This window comes from Chlorocebus sabaeus, chromosome 18 (genome assembly GCF_047675955.1).
Source record: "Chlorocebus sabaeus isolate Y175 chromosome 18, mChlSab1.0.hap1, whole genome shotgun sequence".
Lineage (NCBI taxonomy): Eukaryota > Metazoa > Chordata > Mammalia > Primates > Cercopithecidae > Chlorocebus > Chlorocebus sabaeus.
The window spans coordinates 36,611,523-36,624,494 of NC_132921.1; the positions used below are offsets into that span (position 1 = coordinate 36,611,523).

Genomic DNA, 12,972 nt, shown 5'->3' on the forward strand with positions numbered 1-12,972 from the left:
GGGTCTCCCCACTTAGGCTACAGGTCACAGGCTGTCTGTGCCAAAGCAGGTTCTCAGTAACTGCTTACACAATTAAGCTGAAACATGCCCAGCCCTTCCCTGACTGCCCAAGGGCCTGCTTTGCACTCGCCTAAGTCCCCTTAGACTGTCCCAGGCCTGAACAAGCAGAGGTGTGTTTGCACTGAGGAAGTGGGGTGTGTGGTGGGAGTTGGGAAATGGCCATCTTTTGCTAAATACTTCCCAGGATTTGGGGTGTCTCGTACTTTATGAGCATGAGAACTCCCTTTCATCCTCACCTCTCTGTGACACTGGTATTTACATCAACTATTTCCATTTTTTTTAAGAGACTGAGGCTCAGAGAGGGCCAAAGTCCTGCAGCTGATAGGTGATCAAGCTAAAGACTGTCTGATGGCAAAATCTGTGTATTCTTTGCTACGGCTTAGTTTCCCATCCCCTCGGCCCCCAATCTTTCCTTAAGGAGACCCAGCAAACACAGCCTTTGACCTGCCTGGGACGAGGCCCTAAACCCAAGGGAGCTCTTAGTTTCTGTTCGGGTGATTTAAAAGTTTTGGAAATAGAAAGCAGTGATGTTCGCACAGCACTGTGAATGTATGTAATGCCACTGAATTGCAGTACACTTTTAAATGGTTGAAACAGCAGACTTTATGCTGTATATGTTTTACTACAATAAAAAGCGTCCTGTACTCCCCTCAGAAGGTCTCCTTCGCACCCATCGGTGGAGTTCTCTTCGTCTCCTGGCCTCCCCTCTCAGGCTCTGGTTCCCAGGCCTGGCACACGTGAGGATATGCCAACATGTTGAAATGCCATCCCTTCTCTCTATGACCAGTTAAATCCAAGCTGTCCTCAAGCCTCACCCAGTCATGCCTCCCACAAAGCACCCCATAGCTGCCATAGCTCGTGCCACTTACAAGTGGCATTGAGCCAAAACCCAAAATGCCCACCAGCCCTCAGAGTCAAGAAACCGAGTTCCAATCCTGACTAGAGCTCCAAGAGCCAGCTCTGACTCTCCAGTCACTGAACAGCTTGGGTCCCCAAGCTCTGGGAAGATGAGGCCTTGGGCTGACCCTGAAGTGTTTCTGTCACTCACCCCAAGAAGGATCCAAATGCCAGAGGAGTGTATGGCCACCCCGGGAGTCGAGGCACAGCCTGGACTGGCCTGCCTGAATGAAACGTCACCAAATTCTGTATTTTCATTCGAAAGTTTATGTAAAATTTGCAATTGGAGGTAGAAGAGTTGCTTGTTTAGTTTAATATAAACTTCATGTTTTCCCCAAATTGAGACATAAAACTAGAAACCGTGTCTATCCTGCAGCAGGCCCAGGCCCTGTTTTGCCCTCGGAGTCAAGATTCTGCTCTCTGCTGCACACACATCTAGTCCACCCTCCAGCCAGATGCTCCCCAGGTGCACCTGTGCAGGGGTGGGCCCTGACTTAGGGAATACCCAGGAGATGGCTGAGAGACACCAGCTGAGAAGGCGGGAACCTGACGCCTCCCTCCTCCTTCCCACCACTTCTCCGCTGGGGGAAACTGAGACTTGTCAGACACCTTCAGGATGGGACTGTGCCATCTCAGGTTGGCATCTGGGCACCTCTCCCACCTTCTCAATCACAGTCTCACCGCACCTGCCCGGGGAAGACCAAGCTGGGGTCTGGCTGCTGCCCCCTCACCCCACATGACCTCTCTTCCCTCACCCCCTCCCTTAGTTCCTTTCCTCCTGGCAGGGAGAGCGCTGGACTCTTCTGGTTCCAGTGGGCCCAACCTTCCTTCCAGTTGTCCCTTGCTGCTCTGTCCCTCTGGTTCCATGGCAGGTGGCAGCCAGCAGCCCTGTATCCCAGGCACCCCTGCATCCCAGGCACCCCTGCCCAAGAGCAGCCTCAGCATCAGCTTGGCCAGAAGGAGTGAGGCAGGAGCCGCCTCCCAAGCTCAGCTTCCCTCCCGACACAGCCCTTAGAGAGGGAGACAGGTCTGATGTCCCAATCCGCCCCGAGGGACATGAGCCCACCAGAGGGGAGGCCTAGGCCACAGCCCACCACCCTGGTGTCCAAGATGAGGAGCTCTGGAGGGTGCTGACAGAACCTAGCCAAGGCTCTGGCCCAGCTGCCTCTGCTGTCTCCATCCTCAGCACAGAGTTGGGGACACACACACCTCTGGGCCATGCAAGGACCTGTTCTTTGGGCCCAAGTCCCCCACTGTCACTCCCTCACCTTCCCAGAATCTGACTTTTCAGGTCTGGTCAGCAGTCCCTAGCATCATAGGCAGAGGGGGCAGGTATGGTCCCTTCCCCTGAGTCCATGCCTGCCCTTCCAGGGAATGAGCCCACCGTGGAGGCTGAGGTCCCCCGTGGAGGCCAAGATCCCCCGGGGAAGGGCCATCCTTTGGCTTAAGGAAGGCCAGTGTCTCCACGCTGGGGGTGGGAGTGAGCACATTCTCCCATTAGCTCCAGGGAATTTGAGGAGTAGAAGCAGGTGTTCCAGGAGGTGGGTGGTCCTCGGGCACAGGCAGCCCAGAGGGGGCCCCTGAGCTTTTGAGGAGGGGGTGGCATGGGAGAGAAAGGCTGGAGCTAAGCAAGCCGGCTGGGGGCGGAGGGAGAAGGGGGAAGACATGGAGAGCGCCTCCATCCCTTCCCTCCCACTCAGCTTCAGAGGGGGCACAGCAGCTGTTGCAATGCTTCCTGCCCTTCCTTGAGACAGGTGTCCACTGAATTCTCACTTCCTCCCAGCCTCAGAGAGCTCCTCCACCCCCTCTCCACCTGCAGGCTGGTGCTGAGTCAGCAGCCACCACTTCCTTTCCTAGGTGCAGTGAGGCCAGCACTTAGATCTGAGGGATACAGCGTCATCAGGGGAGGCCAACGTGGGTGACCGTCCCCCTCCCTTGCTGGCAGGGAGGACTTCCTGGAGGGCTCCGCTGCGCACAGCGGCACACCCCAGGGGCATGTTTCAAGGAAAGGACAGCAGAAGGAAGCAGCAGCATCCGGGGGAATGTCCCGCTCACTGACCCAACAAGAGCAGCGGCACCAGGCTTATGCCAGCCCTGAGCTTGGGGTCAAGGAGCCTTGTGTCTGTGCTTCCAGGTTTAGCCCATGCCCTGGATGGGCTACTAGCCAGGCAGGGGCAATTACTGCTCTCTTCCCACCTACTGCACAGTGTGACCTGGCCAGTGGAAGTTCACGTGCCTACTGAGTCCTAAAGCTCATGTGGCTACTCTCCCAATGAAAAAGCAAAAAGGTGACAGGAATAGAAGCTCTTCTCATCACGAGGAAGGCAGTGTTTTAGAGCAGGCAGGGGCAATTCAGCTAATTCTCTCCCTTGGCAGATAGGCAGTGAAGTCGCAGAGTACTCAGGCTCGGCCAAGACCTCACATGAGTAGTTACTGGCAGAGAGGCCATGAAGCCAGGACTGTTTCCACTGTCCCACATGGCCTGTCTGAGCGCCACCACTGTGAAGAATACCAGTGATGATCTTCACTGTCGCCTTTGGCTGGCTTCTCGACTTGTTTCCTATGTATTATTTCATGTGACAAGTCCAGTAAGGCACAAGCCATAAGATGTACCCATTTGACTGATGGGAAAACTGAGAATTGATGGAAGGAAACTGACCTGTTCAAGATCGCAGTGGAAGTTTGTGGACCAGAATCTCAGTCTCAGAATGGTTTATCCAAGTCGTATTCCTTTCCCCAGCCCTCTCTTATCTGCTTCCCTTCACTTATTTGGGCCTCTAGATAGAAGGGGCTGCTGGTGAGCAGAGAGGAGTGAGAGTTGTCACACCTGATCCACTTACCACCTCCTCCCCACATGGCTGGACAGCAGTCCAAGGGAGGTGGGTTAGAGCAGCACCAAGAGGCCTAAAACCTATGGCATGCGAAGCCAGCAAACTTGGCTGTTGAGCCACTATTCAAGTGGAATATTATGTAGCCATTAAAAGCGGTGCTTGTGAAAACAGCATAGCAGAATGTGAAAACGTCTGTGACATTAATGTAAAATAGGAAATAGAGAATGTAAAAAGTATACATATATTGTGTTTACAGCTCCACCCCCTCCCCCCAAAAAAAGACAACAAATACATGAACAAAAATATGAAGGCATTTCACTAACATGATTGCAGAGGGATAGACTCCTATGAGATTTTTTTTTTCCTTTGGTTTATTTTCTAAACTTTCCAGAATGTGATTCTATCATCTCCATGAAACAACATAGATACAATTTGTTAAGGCTTCAAGATAATCTAAGAAAAAATGCAAAACATGCCCTCACTTTGGGGAAAAGTGATTCCAGGTTTAGCCCATGCCCTGGATGGGCTACTAGCCAGGCAGGGGCAATTACTGCTCCCTTCCCACCTACTGCAGGGATTCCTTTCTCATTCTTGCCTTGGTCTTGATGAGGCTCCTTGCCACATGCAGGCCATGGCGGGCGGTGCAGGGGGCCATAGTCAAGTGTCCAATCGCCTGGACTCCCCTTCTGGCTCAGCCATTTACTAGCTAGTCAGGAAGGGTGGCAAAGTCTTTCACCACTCTTGGCCTCAGCTTCCTCCTCTGATTCCCAATTAACTCCTCTTGGGCTGTGCCAAGGAGGAAATGAGATAACGGAAGAGAGAGCTTTGAATTGGGAAAAAACCCCTCCTTGCAGACAGAATCAATCTTGAGATCAGAGTCCCTGTCCTTGTCCTCAGTCCCCACTCCCTGCCGTCTCCTCTCCCAATATGCCACTGGGTGGGCTCCCTCCAGTTCCCCCTGCTCCCATATGTAGGGATGGCCTTTTGCAAAGTAGTGGAGGCAAAACTCCTGGCACTTGCCCACCTTGGGGTCTGTCTTTTCAAGAAAGGCAAAGTTTGATAAAACTTGTTCCAACTGAGATTTCGGGACACTGATTGGTACAGCTCCGGGAGGAGTTCACATGGTAAGAAAGCTTGCTCAAGGGGTGACCTAAGCCAGTAAAGACACATGCGAATAACCTCATAAGGGTTTCAGGCATGAACAGAGAGTTTGTGGGGGACAAGTCATGTGAGTGAGGAATTTTTATTGTTGAAGTTCATTTCCTACCCCAACCAGGAATCTGTATGAAAAGGACTAGAAGTCTCAACTCCCAGAAGTTGCCACAATCCCCTTCCATCTGCCACTCTGGCGTCTGAAGTTCTGTGTGCTTATCTGTACACTAATTCAATTCTCCCCAAAATGGACTGCTCCTCTCATCTTCCCCATTTGTCTTCATGGTCTTATATTCTCCAAAGCACCCCAAAGACCTCCTGTCCCTCAGCCCCTTCCACATGGACTCAATCCTGCTTACTCCACCTTCCAGTAAAGCCCCTGATGTGAGCCTTCTTCCCCTCCCCACCCCCCAAGCCTGCCCCACCTCCTCCCTGACCTCAGCCTCTAGCCCCATCCCTCTGTCATCAGCTGCAGAATAAACTGTTTAAACAGCCCTCTCCCCTCAGAGCTCCCAAAGACCAAAGAATCCAGTCCAAACTCTTCCAGAGGCCCTCAGAAACTAGCTTCAAAACCTCTTCAAGTCTTTTCGCTCCCACATTCTCCAGACCTCGTGCTGCTTAACTCCTGGAGTTGTGCTCTGAGGAGAGCCATTCAAAGACAGGACAATGATCCCGGTGCTCCCTGTAGGCCTGCACACGTGCCCCCCAATCAACACACACTCCTCCCTCCTGCTATGCACTCTCTGTTCTTGCCAAATCAGCAGAGCCACTGGCCTTGGCCAAAATCACTCATTCCCTCCACCTGGGGTGCTCTCTCCTCTTCCTCCTCCTCCCTTCTGTATACATACCACCCTCTGAGGCACATCACAAACCCGCCTCTGCAGCAAGCTCACCTCTGACCTTATTCGATCCCCTGGCCAATAAACACCTACAGTTGTGAAGGGAAGGGGCAGCTGTCTGGCACATCCTAGGCACCTGCTGTGTGCGAGGTATCTTCTAATAGCGTAGACACAGCCTATCAGGTAGGTTTCATGGCAGTCATCAGTCATTGTTCAGAGGATGCTCAAAGCAGTGGCCTAAGTTCACCCTTTCAGGTCAAGACTGGGCTAGGACTCAAACCCTGGACTGCTCCATGCTCTTTTATCTCACCAGTCAGGACATTCTGCCACTCATGTGGACATTTTGGCCCAGAACATCTTAGACAGTATCTGGTTTCCTAAGCATTCATCCCTCAACCTCAGCATAAGCCCCAGGAGGGAGGCACTCGGGTCTCCATTTCTTCTGTATCCCCCTTAGCGCAGTGTTTGGCCCCAAGTAAATATTCAAAGAACACTCATTAACTGAATGAACAAACAGGTGAGTAGGTGAATGAATGAACAACTAGACACATGGAGTACAGGCATTGCATGTGGTTTGGCTATGCGGTTGTAAGTGTTTGCTTTTGGTTCTTAAATCATCCTGAAACTCTGAGTCTTTCCAAGATAAGCCCCCAATCCTCTTGGAAATATATTGGTTGATCTGTAGCTAAACCATACCAGAAACTAATAAATACTAATTCATATTCATACAGTGTTAAGGCGGGAATTTTTACAAAGCTGTTTAGATCCATAGAGAAACTGGGGCACAAGTGTCTTGGAGATTTGTGTGACAATTGTGGAGTAGGATTGAGGAAGCCAAAGTCACACCCTGAATTGGAGTCAAGGACCTGTTGTTTCCTGCCCTTTGTTTCAGATAAGGGGTCCCTGCTGCCCTTGGATCCTGCACAGAACTATTGCTTCAGTAGCCTAGAAAACCATTAAATCTTCTAATGTGCCACTGCAGGATACTTACTTAAAGATGGGAAGAACAGGGTGGGGCAGCAGATGAGAAAACTACAAAAGGAAGGTGGGTGGTCCAGGCTCTGTCATCTGCACTTTAGGGCCTCAACACTCTTGGTGGTCTTTTCCGTGAATTTGAGTGATTAATAGTATTTGCTGGTTTGTGGAAAATTATTATTAAAGAAAACTCATGAACTTAGTGGGTCTTTCTGATGCTAGTTTCAAGAGAAGTTCTCTTGTTCAGAAAGAAGAGCTGTGTTCCATCTTACTTCAAAGCCTATGACATAGGATTCCCTGAACTGATGGGTTTTCCAAAATCCTGAAGTCAAGGTGCTAAAACAGGTATGTGTCAGGTGGTTGAGAGAATAAATATAAAGAACAATGGCTTTGTAGTTCCTGAATCGTCCAGTCACCAGGAAAGTCTCCTTAATATGTAAGTGTTTAGTTCAGACCATCTGGTTCAAACATTAAATGCACTGGATCCATTGCTAAAACGTGATTTCCCATTAACCCACAGCTTGCTATATTATTACTAGGTTACTAGCCATCCTCAAAAGGTATTCTCAAACAATTCTGACATACTTAACAAAAATTTAGAAAAATGAAATCTTGGAATTGGTTAAGATTGATCTAACGAGCCACTGTTCTCTAGGGCAAATATGAGAGTGATCACTCAATTCAGGGTAGTTTTACTATTGTTGAGGTTGGATTGGAGTGGTTTGCTTTGCTTTCTAAGTCTCGTGTAAATGAAAATTTAAAAAGAAGAAGAAACAAGCAAAATCTTCAGAGGACTAGCCTTGTTAACCTGTACCTCTCCTCTCTCACAAACTACAGCAGGGCCCCCACTGGGAACATCCATGTGTGTCCATGTGTCACAGTAAATCAGCTCAGCTTTCCCACCCGGGCTGGGAAGAGCGCGAGAACAAAGGGCCAGAGCAGAGAGGGCAGCCATGGGGGGAGAGGAGAGTTGCATGAAGCCACAAAGAAGGCAAGGAAGCGCTGTGGTCAGGCAGGGGTGTGCCCGCCAGCGAGGAGCAGGGTGAGCCCGGGAGTCAGTCAGCCCCGGGGAGCAAGGACGAGGCACATCGGCCAAAAGAGGAGCAGCTCCAAAATGATGACCCTTTGAAATAACCGGGAATTTCTTTAATCAACTCTTTTCCTCAGTGTCTAGAATGCCTCATTTAGCAAGGCTCCTTCTGGGCTGAAATTGAATAGGTGTAATTGACAAATGGCTGAATTTGGGTTCCACTCCAAGGGGGGAAAAAATACCTCTCCACTGGCTTCTCCAATGTAATTATGGAAAAAAGACGTTTTAAGGGTTCTTTTTCCAACTCAATTTTGGGTTAGGTCCTGACTTTGCTCCTGATCTCCCCCTCCCCCTTCCCCACCTCAACACACACTTAGACAATGGCTGAGATCTTAGCTGTCTTTCTCTTAAGAGAGGCCCCAGGGCCATAGATGAAGCAGCTGTCAGGAAACTAGGCTATAATCAGCTTTAACTGGCTCACAGCCTGCAGAGGGCACAGACCCTCTTATTCCTACAGTAACAGGTCCACTGTTGGCCCTGGGACAGGGGTGGGAGTGGTCTGAGTCAGTTTCTGTTTCAAACATCTTCCTTATCCAGGATCTCAATACAAAACTTACATTGCAAGTCCTAAAAATTTAAATATGCACATAGAAGAGGGTATTTTAAAATTCCAGATCATGGCTTCAGCTACATGTAACATGTCACCCCCAGCATGATTTATAAGGACAGTAAATCAATGAGACAGCAAACAGAAAAGTTAAAACACAACTCAAAATGGGTTTTTAGGCGAGTCTGAAATGCTACAAGATTGCTAGTTAAGAACAGTATCCCTTTTCTCAACCTAAGTGTTATATCCCCTTCTCTTCACCAGCATCATAAACCCAGTGCCCATGTATCTTGAAAACTAAGATGAAATGTGGAGACTATTGAGTACACAGGTGGCCAAAGGTAGGGGTTCTCTCTAGGCAGGTGAACTGTTTCAGTGTAACAGGACAACTGGCCCCTCCTATCGCCCCAGACATCTATTGTGAAAAGATATGGACTAAATGAGATTAAAGTCACCATATCTGTACCACAAAAAAAAAAAAAAAAAAAAAAAAGTAAAGTAAAAAGAAAAGGCATTCACTCAAATCTTACAATGGGAGGTGGGAGTGGTGGGTGGGTGAGGGTGGGGATAGAAAAGCAAGGGGGAAAATCTAAACAGCAGGATACGACAATAAATGGGAAAACAGCAAGAGAAAAAGCACACTAGGTTAATATAGGAAAACTAGTTCTTTATTGAGAGATTGTATATTAGTATTAGTGGATTCTGTGTGTAACAATGTCGTCATGCACACAATACAAAAAAAAAGGCTGGGCCCACCATGCTTCGGAAGGGCAACAGAACAAAAGCAGCGTACAATGAGCAGATGGCCCGGGCTACACGACCACAGTACGTTTCAGCAGGGTAACATCTCTAACCGAGCGCTGTACATTGTCAACTGGGGGATGTAAAAAAATACAGATCATGCTTTAGTTTTAGTACAAGAAAAGGTGAAAAAGATACACAACCAAAAGGATATTTGATACAGAAAAAATTACCCACAAAATAAGAACAGGAAGTAATTCAGCACAGCAGAACACGCTACCCCTGTTTAATGGAAAACCATTTTGCTGGGATTCTTTTTTCTTTTCTTTTCTTTTCTTTTTCTCTTTCTTTTCAGATTGCCAAATGGCAGTCTGGGGAGGCTATTTGGGACTTTATTTTGGAAGGGCCCTCAAAGTAGGGGCCTTATTCTTTCATTATTGCTGCTGTTTTGTTTCAGTTTTCAAGCAGGTCTGGCTGGCGAGCAGCAGAAGGGAGCCGGCTGTTAAAGGGGCAGCTCTGAGGGCCGGGGCGGATGTCCAAAGATGCTCTTGACATTGTACAATTAAACAATTAAGACACTACGGCCACGGCTCCCATTTAAGCCAGGGACCTTGGTGCACCAAGTTTTCAGAGGCTATGGTATAGCAGCAACTGTCATTTCATCAAAGATTTTTTTAATACACATGTTTAATATTTTTTGCCTCCAACTAAGTGCAATCCTCAGTTATGCCTGGGCGCTGCCAAGAAGCTAACTGACAGCCACTCAGATAACTGAAAAATGGGGTGCTGCAGCCTCTAAGCCAAGGCAAAAGGAATCCACTTAACAGGGATTTACAGTGCAATGTACTCGGCTAAACAAGATGAAGATACAAAAATGGTTATTTCTCTACATCTATTCTGAAATGGCCTACATCCTACACTACTACAATGGAAACTAAAAAGAACAGATTTAAGCTGGCAGACTCTCTAATAGTTTTACAAGAAGATTGTGGTTTAGGACCTTGTTGAGTTAAGCATTAGTATCCTCTATCGGAAGGTCATGAACTCTTATCACATTGTGCTAAATTTTACCCACAGACCAACTCACCCCTCAGCCCTTGAATTTCCTGTGGGCGTGTTTGCCACGAAAGTAAACTTTAACTGATGGGCAGAATTTGTGTTGTTGGGATTTTTTTGAGGGGGGAGGGGTGGTGAGGGAGAAAGTAGTATTAAAAATAAAATTTAAAGGCAGCTGAGCAATTTGAATTTCAAAACATGGAATCAGCATCCTGCAATGGTATTTAGAGATTGGTGGTATTAATGAGGATGGTAATGATTTAATCAGGATAATTATACTTTCAGGCTCAACATCCTTCTTAATCATTTTTGAATTTCTGCCTAGTGTAATGTTCCACACCCGTTTTAAGAGGAAATGCCAAGTAATAAGAGATAATTGTGTATTGAGGGAGGGGGTGGCATTTCAAGGAGATCGCATCCAGCCCCCCTCTTTCTTCCTCACACACCCACTCCCCCTCACCCCCATGGCTAGGCTGGCCTGAGATAGGGGATACTGCCGCTTAAATAGCAATGCCTTCCTCAGATGGAGACAGGAAATGGTTAAGAGGGTGTCACAATACAGCTAAATGCGGAGGCAGAAGGGTCACAGCGCACACAGCAGCGAGTTGACCATTCACTGAGCTACACAATGAAGAAAAAAAAAAGATTTGATAAATGCAGAATGTCATCATTCTATCATCACACAAAAAACTGCGGTTCAAACAGGCCTAAGGGGGCCAAGCTTGCCTTTTAGGTTCTGGGGAGAGGCGCGGGGCTGGGGACAGCTGGGCTGGATAAAATAGGGCTGGGCTTTCCTTTTCTTGCCCAATCGGGCCCCTGGGGCGCACTAAAGCGCTGGCCCTGCGACCCCACCCCCCACCCCGACTTGGTAGAGGAGCCCTGGTCGGCCAAGGGAAGACATCATTCTGTGTGTGAGGGAGTGGGGAGAGGGGGAGGAGGGCCTGAGCCAGCAGGGATTTAAGCAGACGTGGAGTGGGAGAGGATAGAAGAAACATTTCCAAGACGAGAAATGTGAGTCCAGAGGCAGAATACAAAAAAGAAAAAAAATGAATCTAAATGCATCTCGGATTTGCTTGGGAGGTGGGAATTTTTTATTAAAAGAAAATGAAAGAAATGTGGAGTGGAGGTGGGGAGAAGAGGGGAAAATCAAGCTATTGTTGTAGCAGAATGTGAGGGAGAGGGGATGTGGGGAAAGGGGACCGTGCAAACACACCCCATTTATCACAGTTAAAAACAAAGCCCGCGCCGGCCCGCTGCTTTGTCAACCGCTGCCCGGGGCAAAGGCCTGGCGTGGGGGCAGCTTCCCACCTCATCCTCACACACAGCACAACACCCAAGGGCCGGACGCCCCGCTCCGGCCGGGCCCAGAGGGGCACAGCAGCGCAGGTCTGACTCTCCGAGGCGCGCGCACACACACTCGCACACATGCACACACACTCACATACATACACACACACACACACACGCCCAAGCATCTTGAACCCGTGGATGCAACTGTCATACAAAGATAGTTGCGGGGGGCGGGGTGAGCAGGGCAATAGCACAAGGGCGATACACAAAAAGGGTTAAAGGGGAAAAAAGGATGGGATGCAAAATCGTGCAAGTGCCCAGGAGAGGGTGGGGGGCTGGGGTATGGGATAGGGCAGAGACCCAGGTCCCAGCTAGCCAGCCATCGGTACTAATTACCAAAAAATTACAAAACACACATAACACAAAACACACATATACCTCAAAAAAAGCAAACCACTGAAAACCAAGCATGCTCTCGCGCCCGCTCTCTCTCATACACACACACACACACACACACACACACACACACACACACGGTCATGTATCTTTCTCCTTTCGATCATACAGGGCTAGGTATTAGGGGAAGGGGCTGTGATTTGGGGGAACCACGTCCGCCGCAAAGAATAAAAAATGGGGCTGGGGAGGAAGGGACCCAAATTCGCCAAACCCTAACTTCACTACAAAAGCTCCCACGAGGGCGGCCGCCCCCACCCTCGGGGGTCCCCCTAAAAGGGGGTGGGGGGAAGCCACCGCTCGCCCTGCGTCCTCGCGGGTGTGCCCTGAGCCCCCGGCCGCCCGCGGCGCCCGCCCCCGCCCCGGTGCCTGCGGCGATACACGCTCCGAAGCAGACCCCGAAAGGAAAAAGCGATACCTCTGTTTCGCACAGAGCCAAACACTGGAAGCACGAGATAGCCGACGTGGACCAGGACCATCCTGGCTCCTCGCGCGGCGGCGGCGGCGGCGGCGGCGGCGGCTGCGCGCGGGCCCTTTGTGGCGCGGCTCCGGGGCGCGGGCGCGGGCGGCGGCGGGGCTGCGGGAGCCGCCGGGGCGGGAGGCGGAGCGCGGGGCGCGGGCGGCGGTGGGGCGGCGGCTGGCGGGGAGACAGATGGCCCATGGAAAGACTCCCTTCCCGGCCCCTCTCGACATTCAAAGGCGCTGGGGCCGCAGCTGCCGCCACACAAAGGCGCGCGCAGCCAATGGGAGCGGAGCGCGGCGCGGCGCGGCCTCGCCGGAACCGCGGGGGACAGCGGGGACCGCGGGCGCGCGGGTGGCGGGGGGAGGGAGCGGTGACGGCTGGAAGGGGGCGGGCGGCCAATCGCCGCGGCCGGCTGCGGGGCGCGAGGGAGGGGTCAGCCCCACAGGACGCGTGGAGCCCAGCGCGGGTGCCTGGCCTCCCGCGGGCCGGAGCGCGCGCGCGTGAAGCGCCCCTGCACAGACATGGGCGGCGTGAACACGGAACGTGCACACATGGAGAGGGACGTGCACTCAGACATG

General features: G+C 50.6%; 1 protein-coding gene across 1 annotated transcript in view; it reads right to left on the reverse strand.

Annotated features, from left to right (window-relative positions):
* ARK2C (arkadia (RNF111) C-terminal like ring finger ubiquitin ligase 2C) overlaps positions 1-12,463 on the reverse strand; it is a 127,157-nt gene extending 114,694 nt beyond the window's left edge. The window contains exon 1 of the mRNA XM_007974140.3: positions 12,350-12,463. Coding sequence (XP_007972331.1) covers positions 12,350-12,410 — 61 coding nt within the window. The 5' untranslated portion in view covers positions 12,411-12,463. The remainder of the gene's footprint in view (positions 1-12,349) is intronic.
* Positions 12,464-12,972: the final 509 nt, after the last annotated feature.